Raw genomic sequence first — 13689 nt, 5'->3', positions numbered from 1 at the left:
CTTGAAGACTTCTTGATGCAGCTACAGTAGCCTTCTTTATGATCGATGCGGCTACATACCTTGCAGAGATGATCAGAAAATGGACAGTCACGGACGTAGTGCATCTGACCACACTGCCAGCATGGAGTACGAGGAGTGGACTTGCTTTCCGTTTTCAGTGGACGATGCTGATTTCCGGGTTTCTTCTCCGAAATGCTATGGACCGAACTTGATGGATGTTCGATCATCGTAGTGTCCGACTTGATGTTGACGAGCCGCTGGAACTCGTCGATCAGAGTTTGAATTGTCACCGGAGCATCAGCCGTTTCACCTTCAATCCTTTGAGACCACAGACGAAAATCAAGCACTTGAAGTGATCAATCTTCAAATTCTGGAACTCGAACTCTTCACATGCCCTGTTGACTTTTCCGCCATAGGTGATTATGTCGTCGGCCTCGGACTTGAGTAGCTGCATGCACTGGTAGCGTTTGTGGAATACGGATGTCTGTCTGCCGAAGATCTTTGTGAGTGTCTTGACGGTATCGGCAAACGTGACGTCCTTTGGTAGTTTCGGTAGGATGTAGTTGACGTAGCGACTGTGAGAGGACGTGTCCAACTTCCGGAGCAGAAGTCTAACTTTTGCTGCGTCGTCCAGACTTCGTGCGTCGCTTTCAAACAAATCCGAGTAACGGGCAAACCATTTTTCAAATGAGGTGCCGTTCTCCGGATCGAAGCAGAACTCGCTGATGTGCGTCGACAGGGATTCCAAAACGTTCGTTGCTTGTGGAACGGCCAACCACTGGAGAAGCTGCAAAATCGCTGCTTGGAGTTCTTCGTTTGTCGCCGCCATCCTTCCTCGGTTCGATTCTGGAATTTCTTGAACTTGTGAGCTTCCAGAAAAATCCTCGTCGCCAACTGAAGTGTTCTTCTCAAAGAATAAAGAAAGTTTGAGTGCTTCTAACTATACGTTTATTCAGGTTGACATCTACACTTCGAATCCTAATTTTTCCATCTCGGTCGCAGCTGTAGGTTGCTGCGATTACTTGAATGGAACATCGTGATTACTTGGATGGAACAGTTATATCATCGAAAAAAAAATGGCAATTCGAAAAGCAGAACTTTAACTTGAACTATGGACGATTGCTTTTTTGGATGGGGCTCTAATGTGCGATTATTATTAACTGGCTCGATGTTGTTTTCACATTTTTCATGATCGAAGCCCGTAGTTTTATCACGTAATATGAAAGTAAATGCCAATTGATAATTGATAGCGTTGTTATCTCAAAATTGACGAAAACCCATATGGGACTGATTTGCGATTATAGGAAATCGAACCCTAGGCTATGGGGAGAGGCCTCATAGAAGGAGAGGGATGCATGACCAGCTAAATAGTGTAAAATGTGATCGGCATTGAACCGTCTCCGTACAGACTTGTCATCGCTCTAACAGAAAAAAAGTACATCAATATTTTTCCATTTATTTTCTATGCATAATTTAGATATCATTAATTTGGTTGTGAACAAATAACGTTTAAGACCAACACTCTAGCCTACGAGCACACGAACATCAACTAATAATTTATACAACGTTTCATCTACCTTTCAACATCAATACCCTAACACGCTGAATCAACTGATCCTAATTCGTCCCCCGCCCCCCACGAAGAGGGTGCATCTATTTACTTATAGATATATAAATCTACAGAAAACCATGCCCGGCAGCCTCGGCAGGAATGTACCCCTCGTGACCATCGCGGGTCCTCACGAAGAACCACTGTTTGAAATTCTTAAGTCCCTTTTCCTGGTACTCTTTGCAGGCGAGCAGTGTCACCACATCGCCCTTCTGAACGCTCACCGAATCCGAACAGTAGTTATCGGTGATGGCCAGCAACGTTTGCCGAACCGCCGTCGTGGCCGCCGTAGCCGCCGCCGCCGTCGTTGTCGTCATCGAACGTAAATTACTGCTACTGCTGCCGTTGACTAACTTACTATGACTACCACTACTGTTACTGTTACCGTTATTATAGCTAGCACTGTTGACAGTCTTATGGTAGTGTCCTCCGTTGATGACACTGTTGCCGGATCCGCCGCTGCCGCCGCTTCCGCTCTTTACCAGTATCTTGTGGTGGTGATGATGGTGGTACGGATTCTGCCCTTGCGATTGCTGCTTCTGCAGGTGAACGTAGTCACTCGCGTTGCTGGTGGCGGCAGTCAGCTTCTCCAGATTGTTCTGGTTGTCCACCTTCAGCGGATTGAGCACCTTGGTCGTTAGTTTGAGTTGAGCAAATTGCGTCTGGGAATCGATCGACTTCGGTTGGTTTGCCACCCGGAGGTACAGGGAGTCCAGGTTCTTTTCGCTGTTGCAGGTTATCGACGTCGTGCTGCGGCTGTTGGTGCTGCTGCGCTTGAGACGGGGCGTTCGCCGACCCTCGGAACGGGTTCCACCGCGCATTTGTTGGATTTCCTTCTCGCTGTCGGTTAGGTTACCGCTCGGGCGGGGGAAAACGTCCTTGTTCGATTCCCAGCACGGTGTCGGCTTGGAAGTTGAGCTTGATCTGTGGATGGCAGTGGTAAAGGTTTTAGTTAGTTTTAGTAGACAACCTACAATTGGGTTCAGGCGAGAATTCGACAAAAGCAGACTATATCTCACCTTTGGTTTGGTGGCAGGATGCCCAGCGGTAGACACGTTTCGTACGCAACGTATCCCTCCTCGGCGTGCGGTGTCTGGACGTACAGCCAGTTCTGGTTTTTGAACACGGCGTTGACGACCATTCCCAGTGGCAGTGGAATCTCGATCTGGTAGCTTCCGGGCCGGGTTTGGTAGAGCGTGGCGGCCGACGACAGCACCACCGGTATGTTCCCCGGCGAAGACAGCGAACACTTCGACAGGAACTCATCGACGTTCTGGATCTCATAGCCGAATCGTTGCGAACGGTAGCGTTCCCTTCGGCGGCGGTGACGGTGCTTCTTCGAAGAGGATGGCTCCGAAACGGTGGTGTAGAGTGACGGTTCCGAGTAGGTGTTCTTCAGGCAAATCACCGACTTGTCCTTGAGCAACTGATCTTCCTGGTTCAAGTTTATGATAATACTGTTATTGTTATTGTTGTTCAATAGGATATCAACCGTCTCGCTCTGGACCAGATTCGGGTAGATCAACGCCCGTTCCTTCTTCTTCAACCGGTCACTACTCTTCCGGTAGCTTCGGTTACTCTTTCGATAGATGCCGTGATGCTCCGTAGAAGGTGGCGCCGATGACCCGTTTAACCCGTGGTGGACCTTCTGCTGCTTCTCGCTCTGATACTCTGTCAGATTGTTATCGCTGACATATTTCTCACTGAAAAGCCGTTCCTTACTGCGAGTGCGAGACTTTTTTCTCGCTGGAACGTGCCCACTTGGCGCTGCAGGTGAAGGAACAGGTGCCGATCCGTTGGCGATGATTGCCTTCACTGGCGAAGAGCGTCGCGATTGCGTCGTCTGATGGTGATGGTGGTGATGATTGTGATGATGATTGCTATTGCTACCACTTGACTGACTACCAGACAGTTGCTGATGCTGGGGTGGAACTTGCTGTAGCTGTTGCTGTTGCTGTTGCTGCTGCTGCTGTTGTGCTTGTTCACGTAGGACCCATGTGAGTGAAATTTTCGGCCTTCGGATGCTCAGGTTTTGACCCATATCACAGACGGTCGCGGTGGTCGTCGTTGCGTTGTTAGAACTATCCTCAAGTTTCGTTCCGTTTGGACCGGTGGTATTTGCATTGGTGGTGCTACTGGCAGATCCAATCTGGGCCGACGATAGGCTTTGGTTCAGTTCTTCTATCTCTACGTACACGTCTTGGTCTTGCTGAGGACCTGGAGGTCTGTTGCTACTACTGCTGCTGGTGCTCGGTACAGGCTCAGGTTCGATGGGGGTGTTTCGGCCGGATTGTGGGTCTGCGGTAATCTTGCAATTACGAACCAAATCCGGACAAAACGCATCTTGACCTGCGGAATGAACGATAGGGGTTCGGTTAGTTAATTGGAGGACCACGGTGGGCTATCATAATGTAAATGTGAATTAACTAAAATTTTGAGTCAATTCAGGCCACTGCACAGTGGTCTAGAATGATGAATTTTAGGGGGAAAAAAGTGCATAAAGATGCAGTTTAATCAATTTGGAGTCTTCAGAGAAGTTTTTAGTTGAAAGAAGGCGCATCTGATGAAGGATTCGTCCATACCTTATGCTCATTGGGACGCCACTTGAAAATTCTAACTGATGATTTTCGATATTGATGAACTGTAGAACTCATCACTTCCATAAACTTTTCTCAAGACACACATTTTCTAGCATTTTATTTTTATTGATATATGAAGCATTCTTTATGGAAGCCCTCTTGAAATCGATTTTTCGGCAGGGTTGCTTCCACTCACTTGCTATAAAAAAATGATTTCCTGAATTTTTAAATCATTAGATGTTATAATGATATTTTGTACTTGTTAGATACAAGAAGAGGTTGAAAGGCAAGTGTTTGACTCATAAAAGCTGTCAATCACACTACTCAGAGTGAGCACTCGCGAGTTGTAAAATCGCTGATTGTGACTATCTGAAAAAAGATCACAATTTGCTGATGTTCATGTATCTTTCCAAAATTTTATGAAACAATGAGTTTCCCGGAGATCCTTTAAGGTTCCTGCAATTTCCTTGAAATTTATTAAACGCCCTTACAGGTTCATTGATGTATCTTAAGCTTCCTAATGCATTAGGAAAAAGTTACACATTGTGCATTAGCGGGTCAAAAAAGACCCAAACTGCAGCTAGCTCCTTAAAATCCATTTTTGAACCGATTCTTGGCCATTTAGGATACCTGGCACCAGCTCCGATAGGGCACTAATGGACACTTCCAAAACCTCATGTACTGGTACCGTCCGACGGCTTAAAATGGATTATTTTTCATCCAGAAGTAAATATACATCATGCCGTGGACCGAAAGGTGGATCTGGCCACATCTGGATACCCAAAACCGTTTCCGGTACGCCCCAAAAAGGAAAATTTCAAAACCTCATGTACTGGTACCGTCCGACGGCTCAAAATTTATGATTTTTCATCCAGAAGTAAAGAGACATCATACCAAGGACCAACAGGTAGGTGTGGTCCCATCCGGACACCCATGATTGGTTCCGGCTTCATGACATAATGTATATTTACTTCTGGTTGCAAAATCATAAATTTTAAGCCGTCGGACGATACCACTGCATGAGGATTAGGAAGTGTCTTTTTTGGTGCCCTGCCGGAACCGGTTCCGGGTATACTAGCGTGCACAGGAATCTTGTTAAGGAGGGGCAATCTTTTTCTATGGTGCATTCAACCTGGGTATGGGGAGTACTCCAAAGTGCGTGGTGGATGGTGCTATCCACCCACCACTGTTTTCCTACTGTTCAATTTAGCTAACTTTATTTATTTTTTGCTCTGGTGGTGGTTCATCTTCTTCAATGCAAACTGCTTTCAGACAGCCAATGGAAATTGGCGATTTAATCCCATCGACTATGTCGATAATGATCGGTTCGTTAAATAATTGCGATAGTAGGTCTTCAACCGAAATGATACATTTATCGACTATTTTTTCGAAGGGACGTATCAACTTTTGTAAACAATGCATTTGATCGTCGATTTGGCGTAACTGGTAGCTCTCTCACGCATACTAACAGCACTATCAGGTAGGGGAAAGTTTCCCCTATCTGATGGTACTGTTAAAATGCGTGGGCGAGCTACCAGTTACACCACATCGACGATCAAATGCATTGTTTACAAAAGCTGATACGTCCCTTCGAAAAAGTAGTCGAGATTTGCTGCAACATTGTTGCCTTGGTGGTTGGATTCAGCTGAAGTCACGTCAGATGGTGGTAATAGCACCGACAAACCGACATGAATGACCAATAAGAATCACATTCTCCTTTCGCATGTAAACAGTGCGCAGCAAGTTCATGGTTTTAAAAAATTTCCACGCGTCCATACTACCAACATGGGTATTACTGCGATTTTGTTTGCCCAGCAACTCGGTCGCTGTCTTCCAATTTCTGAACCCTGTAGGAATCGGATCGTCTGAAAAGACCGGCAGCGAAATGTTTGATTGTGTAGAATTGGTTCTGAAAATCCAGAATAACATTGAACATAGTTTTTGAAGTTTCTACAATTTCTTGGAAGTTACATAAAGTTACAGTTCGAATAATATTTTGATAGAAAAATGTTGTAATAATTTTTTGCGTCATGCTCTTCGCTACAGGTTAAAAATATAAACCAAAGAAAATATATTCTTCAGTTATCTTTCTAAAACTTTTTGCAGCACATTTTTGTATATTTTGAAGGCATCGTTTCAGTTTATTTTTTACTATATGCTGTTGTAGGTACACTTTACTATTACCGTTGCGAGTACGTTGAACTTGGTCATTTTCAGCGAAAATTGTAGTTCTATATTTTTTTCAAATCTTACCTAAATGCCAAGGCTAATAGGTTCATTAAAAAGGTTTAAAAATATGTAACGATCAGATCAAACGCGCACAAAACTATTCTGAAAAGCGAGTACAGTATTGTTAACGGAATGACGACTTGTGCGAAGGATTGAGCATGTCAACCCAGTCCCAAAGTACCGCCAGTCGGGGTGACAGAAAATGATGCCGAACATTCAACATGTTTTAAAAAAGATATAAAGGACAAACCCGAGTTTATTGCAACGCACATAGACAGCTGAAACTTTTTTGCCACGGTAACAAATGACTTGAAATTTTCAGAGGAGATTCTTAGACGAATTCTTAGTAAGACAACCAGTGTTGTGAAAATATCAAAAGATCTAATCTCACCAATGTGCATAATCTCATTTGAGTATCGTAGACCAAAAACTCAACACGCAAACAACAGCAGATGATATTACAAGCTGTGATACGGTTGCTATGATATCATGCTAACAAAACTCCCCGGCTACAATTCTCACCAAACTGTGTTGAGTTTGAGCTTCAAGATTTTTGCTGTACATCCGAACACGAAACGAAACTTCCATCACTGCTGGCAGCAGTAACTTCGTGTCTGCCATCTGTGAAGCGTAAAGAAAGATAGCAAACTATGCTTTCTCTTTCTAAGAAAACGATGTGCAAAGGAATCATTTTGTGGTAAGTCAACTCGTGGCTGCAATTTTACATGTTCTGAATAGTCTCGCAATATCAAAGGAGCTTGTAAAAACAATATCATGCTTGATATTTTATTCCAATATCATGCGTGATATTGGGAGCCCTTGAGAGCGAAACAAAATCATTTGAGTGAGGATTATGCCATCACTGAAGACAACAAGATTCAATGGCAAACTTATACCCACTTTTCAATTAGATAATCCAAAAGCTATCTTTAAACTTCGTACAGTTGCGAAAAAGTCCATCCTCAGAATTCCTTGCAGTTCTTTTTGAAATTTTTAGAACTCTATGAGCTCTTTTGAAATTCTTGTCAGAAGTCCTCTGGAATTATATTTAGAACTTTTCTTGACTTTTACTCATAACACCTTGGAACTGAAATTCCCTTAGAGTTTCAGAAGAATTTCCTCAGCATTATCCAGAAATTTTCCCGGAATGAGCTATACATTATCGGTACTCCTTTGAATTTTCCTCATAATCCCTTTGGAATTTTACTCAAAATTTAATTTTCTCTGTATTCTTTTCGGAATTATATCGGAGCTATCTGCAGGATTCACTAGAAATTATTCGCAGAATTTTCATGGTATACTCCTCAGAAATCCCTTGGAACTGTCCTCAGAATTCAATATCCTTAAGGTTCTTCTCGGATTTTTTAGAACTCTTTTATTTTTAGAACTCTTCAGTTTTCTCAGAATACTTTGGAACTGAAATTCTTTTAGAGTTTCAGAAATTTTTCCTGGAATAAACTAGAAATTATCCTCGGAATTCGCTTGAAATTTTGCTTAAAATCCCTTTGGAATTTCACTCAAAATTTTCACGGTATTCTTTTCGAAATTTTCTTGGAATTATCTGCAGGATTCACTTGAAATTATTCGCAAAATTTTCATGGAATCATCCCCAGAAATCTTTTATTTTGGATCTGTCCTCAGAATTCAATACCCTTGAGGTTCTTCTCGGAAGTCAAGTTTAAGTTGTCCGTCCATTCACCAAAAGTTGTAGTTTTTCTACCAGAAATGTTCAATAAAGCTTGCCCCTTCATTATCCAGAACTGTGCAATTTTTACATCACGAATTTTCAATTCAGCTTGCCTCTCCAGACAGCAGATTGTTGCAAATCTTACACCATATATGTTCAATACAAACTTGCCCCAGGAGATTTTACACCAGAAAATTTCAATTGACCAGAACGATGCAAATTTTCCACCGTTAATGTTCTATAAAAATTGCTTCTTCAATCTTCTGATTGGTGCAGATTTCATTTTTCCATCTTCCATCAGACATTTTCAATATAGCTTGCTTCTTCTATCATCAGAATGTTGCAGGTTTTTCACCAAATAAAGCTGCCCCTATTTACAGATTTTTTTATCATAAATTTTCGTAAAGCAGCTTCCCTCCAATTATCAAAATGGTGCAAATTTTACACCAGAAATTATTATCAAAGTTTGTTTCTCTATTCAGCAGAAGGATGGACATTTAAGACCAAAATTTTTCCGAAAAGCTTGCCCATCCGTTCACCAGAACGGTGCAGATTTTCCACCAGAAATTTTCAACACAGCTTAATTTTAAATAAAGTTTGTGCCTTCATTTACCAGACCAGTGCAAGTTTTCCACCAGACATTTTCTGTTCATTTCATTTATCAGAGCGATACAAATTTTGCACCACAAGAAGAAATTTTCAATAAAGCATGCTCCTCCAGAAGGGTGTACCAAAAATTGTCAGCGAAGTTTGTTTCACCTTGTACCTTTATGGTGCAATTTTCAGGCTTTGCCTCTTCATACACCAGAATGGTGCAAATTTTCCACCATAAATTTTCAATGACGCTTGCATTCATCAGAACGATGCAAATTATGCACCAGAAAAATTAATAAACCTTGCTTCTACATTCACCACTTTCCACCAGAAATTTTCAGTTAAATGTGCACCTCCAAATTCTTGGCGTGATTCAATTTTTCCACCAGAGTTATTCATTTATGTTACATCATAATTTTGTAAGTGTGGAAATAAAAATCTTGTTTATATGGAAGGGGGGGGGGAATTGTCCACCTTGCCCCACCCTGTGCACGCCAGTGATCCAGATGTAGCCAGATCCACCTGTTGATCCATGGTATGATGTATTTTTACTTCCGGATTAAAAATTTTAAATTTTGAGCCGTCGAAAGGTACCAGTAAATGAGGTTTTGGAATTTGGGGCCCCACCGGAATCGGTTCTGGGTATCTGGATGTAGCCAAATACACCTGTTTATTTGTGACATGATATCTTTTTACTTTTGGATGAAAAATCGTAAATGTTGAGCCATCGGACGCTTTCAGTACATGAGGTTTTGTAAGTGTCATTTTTGGGGTCCTACCGGAACTGGTTCCAGGTATCCAGATGTGGCCAGATCCACATTTCGGTCCATGCATGATGTCTATTTATTTATGGATGAAAAATCATAAATTTTAAACCGTCGGACGATACCAGTACATGCGGTTTAGAATGTGTCCTATTTGGGGCCCTGCCGAAATTAGGTCTGGGTACCGGATGTGGCCTGATCCACCTATTTGTTCGTGGTATGATGTATATTTACTTCTGATTACTTTTGGATGAAAAATCATAAAATTTGAGCCGTCGGATGATACCAGTGCATGAGGTTTAGAAAGTGTCCTTTCTGAGTATCCGGTTGTGGCCAGATTCACTTTAAGGGCCATGGTATGATGTCAGGGTGCCGTTTTAGGAACCTATATCATTCGTTTGAGGTCAATATATCAAGAATTGGTTCAAAAATTGATTTTGGGGAGCAAGTTGCAGTCCGCGTCTTTTTAGACCCTAATGCATAATGTGTCATTTTTTTCTTGTAGCGCCACTCTTAGAGGTCGCTGAAAGCTTCTTTTGATAGTTAGGAAAAGTGAGGAAATTTCAGATCTCTATCATATTTCGTCTTTTAAAGTGATGCTGGGTCAAAAAAGCCCCTAATGCAATAGCAATAGGAAGGTTAATGATTTTGGAGCATCCCTAAAGTTTTTCTGAATTCTCCTGAAGTTCTTGCTACTGCCCTTGAAATAAATGGAATTGTCCTAATGATCCTTTAAACTTCCAAGAGATGAACTAGCCTATGGCTAAAAATCTCTTTAATAAAGAAAAAAAGCCTTTAAACTTCCCTAATGTTCTCCCGGCTTCTTTGAAGTTCCCAAATTTCCAATGAAGTTTTCTTTAGTTCTCTGAAGATCTCTGGACTACTTTGAATTTCTCGGAACTTTTTCCTGAAGTCTAAGGAACTGTTTAACTGAATTTATCGAAACTTACGCTTACGCTTACAATTTCCTCGAAAGTGGGAACTTTCACGCAGTTCTCGGAACCTCCCTGATGTTATTGGAACTGCCCAAAAGATCTTTGTAATTCCCCAAAGATCTCTAGATTTAGTTTCTCTGAGCTACTTGGAATCCACAATTTTCTACATCTCTAAAGTTCTCTTGACTTTCCTGAAGTTCTATGGATATTCCTCAATATTTTTTTTTATCTAAATATTGCGTTTATTTGCAAGGTTCAATCGCGATAGCTTTCCGGAGCCGATAATTTTTGTTAATTGTATGTATCAAAATTCACTTATTTCTATCCCTAGTAGGAGTTGGGTCGAATTCTCGCGGCTTGTATTCCTGAAGTTCTCAAAACTTCTTAAAAGTTTCTGAAGTTTTCCTAAACAAAATGGAATCGCTTTGTAGTTTGTTTATTAAACTTCGTTGACATTATCAGCATTTCCTGTAATTCCTCGGAACTTCTTAAAAGTTCCAACGAATTTTGTGAAGTTAATGGAACTGCCCTGAAGATCTCTGATCGTTCTTGAAGTTTACGAAGCTTCCCTGAAGTTCTCACTTATTTACTGATGATGATCTGGAATTGACCTAAAGATCTCTAAACCTCCCTGAAGTTCGCTGGATTTCCGTGAACTTTTTAGAAGTTCTGCGAAGTTTCTGAAATTTTTCTTAAGCTTACTAAACCTCCCTGCAGTTTTATTGCATGAAACGTCAAGATCTAGTGTGTGTTTTTTTTTTAAATAAATCAACTTTCAGGGACTTACATTTTTTACGGAATTTCAAAAGAAAAGATCATGACGGCAGTGGAAGTTTGGTATATGGAATCGGCATTGTGAATTGGAGAAGTGTACACGGCCAATCATACCAACTCAGCGACTGAGATTAATTGACTCAGAGAATTTTCTTTCCATACGAAATTTACTCAGATTTGGAATAAACTGCAGTTACTCATAGCTTGGGAGTAACCATAGAGGTAACTCCATAGAGGTAACTCTAAGACCACTGGGTCCCGAAGAAAATCATTATTATTTTTGGCTCACTCAGTACCAGAACAACGGTCCCAAGCAGTCCCAAGCTATTTCACTCACCCCTGCATGAATCCACACACCCCTGATGTTATCTGTCAAACTTTCATAGCGAATCAAAACAAACATAGTGTAGTAATAGAATTTCAACTAGAATAGGGTACGTTAACCGTTTGCTTGGGACCAATAGGCTACTAAAGTGGTGAGCCAATTTAAAATCGTTAGTTTCGTATTGATTGTTGGAGTAACTGCGGTATTTTTTCCCCAATCTGAGTAAATTTCTTATGGAAAGAAAATTCTCTGAGTCAATTAATCTCATTCGCTGAGTTGGTATGATTGGCCGTGTCTAAAAGTCAGCAAGAAGAGTGGTGAAAGTGGGCGGTCAGCATAATATTACATTATGTTTGGAGAAGAACAGTATCCGGCTCAAAATTTGGCTAGATCCATCCAACTAAATTTATTCCAGTGTATGGGGAATGGATGTAATGTCGTCCTAAATGCCCCTAATTTGGGCCCATACATAAATTCAGCAATCGACTAAATTTTCAATAGCGACCAAAAATATCCATTAGTACCGTTCCAATGATACAATTGATAAATATCAGATGTTTAACGATGGGCCCAATTTTAGATCCATAGGCCAACATTAGAGCCATTTCCCCTACGACAGGGAATTGTTTCCTGGCTATTGCCGCGGGTATTGTGGGTTTGCCAGGTACCCGGTTCAAGCTTCAGTTGGCTGTGGTGGCTCTTCTTCTCGTTCTACCCCTGAATAGATAGTGTGAATAAGGACGTCTATGCGATGGTTTGCTGTACCTGTTGTGGACATTAGTACATCCTTTTCCTTAAACTTGTTGAGGACGTCTTGTATTGCCTCAAAAGTTATCCTCTTTAAAGTACTGATCATCACAACATAACGGGCACCATTACGAAGCATTGGATTTGATAAAATTATTCGTAGAAAAAATTTTCAATTTATCTATCAATTCGGATGAACATTTGATTTAATTTTCTAAATAATTCGATTTGCAATTCTAGCAAAAACAAAAAATAAAATCAATAGTTTGTTAATCAATTTGGATTATCCCAAAATAATTTTTAATTCAAATAAGTTTTGCTCAAACTATAAAAGAACACAACCAAGTTGTCTGAATTTCTGTGACCCACCTGGAGGGCAGCTCGCGAGATTGAGAAATGCTGTGATATATTATTGACCAGCGAGAAGCTGCATTTCCAAATTTTTATTCGTAAAATTAAAGCGTTGTGTACGTGCATGTTAGTTCCAATGGTTGAACCAAGACACATTTTGATAGCAACCCCTGGGCAGAGATAATGCTGTGCCTCTCATCTTGATTATGATTTGCAATACTTTTTAAACACATTTTGAAAGTGGTTAGACAACCAGTTTTTTTTTTCCTAATCGTCTCCGGCATCGATATCGATAAAAGGTATGTACTCACTCAACAAGTGCTCTTTGATCCGCTGGTGGCGCTGCTGCGGCTGATGGTGTTGTTGTTGCTGCCGTTGGTGTGCAATGTTGTACCGATGAAGCCGAGCTGGTCCTCCTGGATTCCTGAGTTCCGAAATGCCACCACCGCCAATATTCCGTCGATGGGCTCGTTGTTGCACCACCTGTTGCTGTTGCTGTTCCTGCTGCTGCTGCTGCTGCTGCTGCTGCTGTCGCTGCCGCACTGCCGCCGAAGATGATGATGATGATGATGGCGATGATGGTGCAGCTCGCTGCGCATTATTGGCCGGCGGCGGAGCTGAAGCGGAGGCACCCTCACTATCGGAACTTCGGCTACTGCTGTTGCTGTTGCTGCTACTGGTATAGTGCTGCGGAACTACCACCGGACGATGCTGGTAGTGAGCCCAGTACGGCGGGGGAGGTTCTGGCCTTATCTGAACCGAAGATCGTGGTGGAAGCACCGGCAGTGGGAGGTTCAAATGACGACGACGACGATTGGGAGAACTATGTGATGGTCCCACCACTACCACGGCGGCCGGGCCATTCGAAGACGAAGTCGACGCTGCTGCTGCTGCTGTTGAGATAGACAAGAAAAGCAAAAGAAATAGTCATAAGTAATTGAATTCTCCTTTCATTAAGATAATCATCGCATGGAAGGAAGAAATTGCTTTTCCAGAGCTCGTCGCAGATGGGGCGAACACACAAAAGTGCAATCCGAGTGGTCGTAACTTATCGAACGTTACGATAATCGACGCCATGCCATTGGGTGGTAAAGT

General features: G+C 41.9%; 1 protein-coding gene across 1 annotated transcript; it reads right to left on the bottom strand.

Moving 5' to 3' along the window:
- Nucleotides 1-1676: 1676 nt before the first annotated feature.
- Nucleotides 1677-3733, bottom strand: LOC135708376 (uncharacterized). Its single transcript, XM_065230460.1, has 2 exons — nt 2629-3733; nt 1677-2533 (listed from the first exon to the last, which is right to left on the bottom strand). Exons 1-2 carry the CDS (start codon nt 3648-3650, stop codon nt 1678-1680), a joined length of 1878 nt encoding a protein of 625 aa, XP_065086532.1. The 5' UTR covers nt 3651-3733; the 3' UTR covers nt 1677.
- Between the last annotated feature and the right edge of the window lie 9956 nt (nt 3734-13689).

Source organism: Ochlerotatus camptorhynchus, unplaced genomic scaffold (assembly GCF_037179485.1).
Source record: "Ochlerotatus camptorhynchus isolate MF236.1 unplaced genomic scaffold, CSIRO-AGI_Acam_v1.1 ptg000330l, whole genome shotgun sequence".
Classification (NCBI taxonomy): domain Eukaryota; kingdom Metazoa; phylum Arthropoda; class Insecta; order Diptera; family Culicidae; genus Ochlerotatus; species Ochlerotatus camptorhynchus.
This window is presented reverse-complemented; position numbering and strand designations above follow the sequence as displayed.

What these genes read in the sequence shown, in the direction of transcription:
- LOC135708376 (XM_065230460.1), bottom strand. Translation starts at nt 3,650, where the DNA reads ATGGGTCAAAACCTGAGCATCCGAAGGCCGAAAATTTCACTCACATGG. An exon ending in ATCCTGCCACCAAACCAAAG is followed by an intron (nt 2,534 to 2,628) that starts GTGAGATATAGT and finishes TGCCATCCACAG; the next exon opens with ATCAAGCTCAACTTCCAAGC.